A 5,060-nucleotide genomic window follows, 5' to 3' on the forward strand; every position below is an offset into this window, starting at 1 on the left:
ACTTATTGTCCTACAGTAGTTCAGTGATCACTGTCATGGTTATGACTTATCAACTCTCACTTATAATGTGAATTTTCATGTGGCGATAAATGGTTGCACGAAGAACTACTTGATAGTAATCCAAAAGTAGTATTTAAATTTTACTACATTTATCTTAAGATATAATAATTTCTAGCTCATTACCCTAACAAGGTAATTTGTGTTGATAGTTTTAAAATTTTGAGTTTAAAGTTTTCAAAATTTAACTTCAAAAATATTAAATTTCAGTTGAAAGTTTTCAGAGTTTAAGTTGAAAGTTTTCAAATCCCATGTTGAAAGTTTTCAACTTTTTTTTGAAATTTAAAAGTTCGAGTCGAAAGTCTTCAAATCTTGAATATGGTTTTCATTTTTTATAGAAATTTTTAAATTTTATTTGAAAACACCATTGCGTAAATAGGAAAATAGGAAAACACCATTATGTAAATAAAGAAAAATCTTATCTTAATAGATTGTAATTAACAGAAACTAATCAGGTAATAAACTAATTATTTTTATTCTCCTACTCCTACGTGCGTGCGGCAGCGAATTGCGAAAAGAAAAAAAAAAGAAAAAAAGAAATGCGGCAGTAATAAACTACGCCAGAAAAGGAAAAAAGGGAAAAGAAATGTGCACGTCTAACATGCGTGCTGGGCCGTTGGGCGTTTGGCAGCGTCTGCGCCGCGTATGCACTAATTAGTGTTTCCGGAAGGATAGAAGAGATGAGGGAAGAAAAATGATCTACAAATTTGTAACTAAGTGGACTATTAAGTTGGCTATAGATGACATTTTAATTATTAAAACTAGTAGTTAATTATATTATTAAACTTGCTCAATACGACCTGACAACCAACTGTCCAACCATATTAATCTAGCAAAAAAACAAAACCCCTTTATTCCAAATATCATGCATTTTATTTTAGTATTAATTTGTAGTGCAAAAACCATGTGCTCCAATAATACGGAGTACACACTTAATTAATTACAATATAGTAATAATCTCTTCATTATTGGTATACCAATTATTCTATCCAAGCTAGTAGAGTACAAAATTGGAATTAATTATTTGGGAACAAATCGTCTCACAAACTCACTCAGGTTCCTCTCCGACGCGCCGCCGCGTGCCACGGCGGCGCGCGCCTCCTCCCTCCACGCCGCGGCGCGCCCCGCCACGGCCTCCGACATGGCGGCGCCCACGCACCTCCCCAGCTCCGCCGCCTCCACGACGCCGTCCCCCGCGCGCGCGGCGGCGCGGACGCCGACCCCGATCCGCTCCACCACCCACGCGCTGGTGCCCTGGTCGGAGTACTGCGGCGCCGCCACCACCGGCACCCCGCACGCCACCGCCTCCACCGTCGAGTTCCACCCGCAGTGCGTCACGAAGCACCCCACCGACGCGTGGGACAGCACGCGCGCCTGGTCGCACCACTCCACCGCCATCCCGCCGCCGCCCGTGTCCGCCGCCGCCGCCGCCGCGACGAGCTTCTTGATGGCCTCGTTGTCGTCGTCGTCGTCCTTGCAGTTGTCCTTGCGTATCACCCACAGGAATGGTTTCTTGGACTCCGCCATGGCGGCGGCGATCTCGGCGACCTGGTTCTTGCTCATCACCGACGAGCTCCCGAACGAGATGTACACCACCGACCTGGCCGGCTTTGTGCCGAGCCAGTCGAGGTAGCCGCCGCCGTCGTGGTCGAACAGGTCGTTGGGAGACGAGGCGGTCTTGGTTTCGTCGGCGTCGTGCAGGAAGGAGAGCACCGGGCCGACGGCGACGACGTCGATGTGTGGCCTGAGCGACGCGAGCGCGTCGCGCTCCATGGCGTCGAACGTGTTGGCGAGGACGTACGTCGGGAGCTCGCCACCGCCGCCGCCACCGCGTTCGAGCGTGTCGATGAGCTCGGCGAACTCGGAGAGCACGAAGGCGAAGGGGTCGTCGTCGGAGGTGATGGCGAGGAAGGACGGGATGTCGCGGACGCGCAGCGGCGGGAGCCCCGGGAGGAGGTTCACCTCGGCGGACGCGTCCCCCGACGCGGCCGCCGCCACGACGGCGTCGCGCCCGCCGCGGAAGTAGTGGTAGTACGCGGCGAGCGCGGTGGTCGGCTGGATCCAGAACACGGCGACGGCGCCCACGCCGTGGTCGCGCGCGACGCCGGCCACCCACGGCAGGAGCAGCGTGTACACGGCGCACGTGACGGGCCTCCCCTCGCCGCGCAGCCGCCGGAGCACGCCGGCCACCGTGCGCGCGCCCACCGTGCTCAGCTGCGCCATGTACCGCGTGTGGTCGTCCACCGCCCGGTCGAACCCGCCGTCGTAGCCGTCGGAGTACGCCGCGTACGCCACCGCACCACCCTCCTCCTCCACCACCACCTCGCCGTCGTCCGCGGGGAACATCTTGCGGAACGCGGAGACGGGGACGCAGACGGTGGCGCGCACGCCGGCGCCGTGGACGAGCCGGCGCGCGAGGTGGCGCGCCGGCGTGACGTGGCCCTGCGACGGGTACGTGACGATGAGGAAGTGCGCCTGCTGCCGCCGCGCCATCGCCGCCGCCATGATCGGCGAGCTAGCTGCTGCTTGCTTGCTCGGTTGCTCGGACGAATAGTTGTGGAGTGGCGGCGACGGCGAGGCGACTCGACACGGTTCGCGCACCATTAAAGTAGGCGACGAGATGGAGAAGATTATCTCTACTTTGTGCAGTGAAGTGTACTACTAGCTTTTTCAGCTTTTGAGCTGGTGCCTTATCTAAATCTTTATCCATTTGTGTGTTGATTAGTTTGGTGTGATTTGATGGACTCTAAAATGATCAGTTATTTTTTGCTGGCATTTTGTCATGTCATCCGGATTCAGAATCACTGAGCTGGCAGAGTGATGATCAGTACGAACCTCGTATCATCGAAGATTATTGCTAATTTAAGCGACAGTTGCCAATTTGATCCTCAAGTTTTTCTCTTGGTTTAGTTTGATATCTGACGTTTCATTTTATCCGAATCAGTTCCTTAGATTAGCTATTTCAGTCAATGAGTCAATATGGTCTTTAGACTCGCTATGTTCACAAGATAACTTAATAAAAGCTCAGCTTTGATGACAATTTTAATGGTAAAACCTACTCCCTCCGGTTACAAATATATGCCGTTCAGTAACTTTTTCCACGGTCTGACTTCAACCATAATTTTATATTATGATGATTTCATAAAATCTAATAAGTTTACATGCGTACCATTTTATGTTTTAAAACTAAATATAAAAGTTAGAGATTTGCTTCAGTCGAACAAAAAAATACCTCGAGGTACCAGTCTAATCGTTGGATGTACCTCGAGGTACCAGTCCAATCGTTGCGCGCCACTAAATATAACATTATTAGATCCAACAATCAGAAACAATTTAGTAATGTAAGATACCGCTACCTCGAGATATTTTTTTGTTGGACCGGAGTTATTAATAGATAGAGTTTCAAGATTTTGGTTGGATCCTATCTAAACTGTCAAATATTAATGGCCGGGTAAGTAGTTGGAAACTTTTTTATTGATATTTTATTATTACTTCTTTTGGACAAACACACTACAAACGCATACACACTCACCCGGATGAACACACCTGCATACTCTACCCATATGAGTATCTTCGAAAAATTGGGCTAACATATCTTGAGATTAACGAAATTATCATGGGCGTTTCGCTTTTTTGACAAGTACGTCGTCTAATACTGAAAGAAAAATTAACTGTAAATAGGAGAACATTGTTAAATTTAGGATTTGAAGCCAAATTTGTATTACTATTTGAATAATAGGTTCATGGTTAAGTAGTAACTAGTAAAGCATGGGCTAGCTCTTTTGTGATTTCTTTTTTGTGAGGGTTCACCTTTCTGGTTGATTGTCTCCCAACCCTCGGTAGTCTGACATTTTTATTTTCCAAATTTTGACATATCTCGGTCAAATTTACTGTTGCTAATTTGAGTTCTCGAAACATTTGAAATTTCACTCGCAATCTCCTTTTGCCCCCTGCCGAAACCTCGAAATTTCAGTCTTTGATCGGTTTCGTCGAGAACATTAACCCTGGTCTCATACTTCATGGTTTATTTGAATCCTTTTTTACAATCCTAAGTATTTATATGTTTTTCCTGTGTAGCAACAAACGCCTCTTTTGAAGTTTTCGTGTAGTTCTTTTTTCCGTACGAATTGAAAATCCATGTCATATTTTTCCGGTCGTCACATCTATTTTCGTCCCGCTTCGTCGCCCCTCCTCCCCCCAAAATCCCAATCGGAATCCAATCAAATCAAACCCCCGAAAAAAATCCCAATCGGAGTTCAATCACACAAATAAAATCGAAGAAAGCATCACATATATATCCAAATAAAAACCAAAAATTAGATCGAAGGAAGTCGCCGCCGCCCCATCATCTCCGAAGCACCGCCGTCGCCGTCGCCGCCGCAGGGACGGCTGGCAGCCGGCGGCTCCTCTCCTGCTGGATCCGGTGGACTCCCGCTAGATCCGCCGGCGGCGGCGATGGAGGGCGCTGGCGGAGGGGAGAGCGCCGCCGCCGCCGCCTCCCCTCCCGCTAGATCCTCCGCCGGCGCCGCCGACGCCGCCGTCGGTGGTAGGGGCCCCTCCCGCTAGAGCCGCCGCCGGTGGTGGGGGAGGGCGCCGCCGACGCCGCCGTCGGTGGTAGGGGCCCCTCCCGCTAGAGCCGCCGCCGGTGGTGGGGGAGGGCACCGCCGCCGCCGTCGGTGGTGGGGGAGGGCTCCGCCGCCGCCGCCGCCGCTGCTCGCAGGGCGCGTCCCCTCCCGCTAGATCCTCCGCCGGTGGTGGGGGAGGGCGCCGCCGACGCTGCCGTCGGTGGTAGGGGCCCCTCCCGCTAGAGCCGCCGCCGGTGGTGGGGGAGGGCACCGCCGCCGCCGTCGGTGGTGGGGGAGGGCTCCGCCGCCGCCGCCGCCGCCGCTCGCAGGGCGCGTCCCCTCCCGCTAGATCCGCCGCCGGCAGTGGGGGCCCCTCCCGCTAGAGCTGCCGCCGCCGCCGCTCGGGGGTGTTGAGGGGAGGGCGGCGAAGAGAGAGAT

General features: G+C 51.8%; 1 protein-coding gene across 1 annotated transcript; it reads right to left on the bottom strand.

Moving 5' to 3' along the window:
• Positions 1-887: 887 nt before the first annotated feature.
• On the bottom strand, positions 888-5,060 carry LOC107276307 (cyanidin 3-O-rutinoside 5-O-glucosyltransferase). Its single transcript, XM_015784514.3, has one exon. The coding sequence runs from the start codon at positions 2,659-2,661 to the stop codon at positions 1,078-1,080; it is 1,584 nt and encodes a 527-aa protein (XP_015640000.1). The 5' UTR covers positions 2,662-5,060; the 3' UTR covers positions 888-1,077.

The sequence above is a fragment of the Oryza sativa genome, chromosome 5 (genome assembly GCF_034140825.1).
Source record: "Oryza sativa Japonica Group chromosome 5, ASM3414082v1".
Classification (NCBI taxonomy): domain Eukaryota; kingdom Viridiplantae; phylum Streptophyta; class Magnoliopsida; order Poales; family Poaceae; genus Oryza; species Oryza sativa.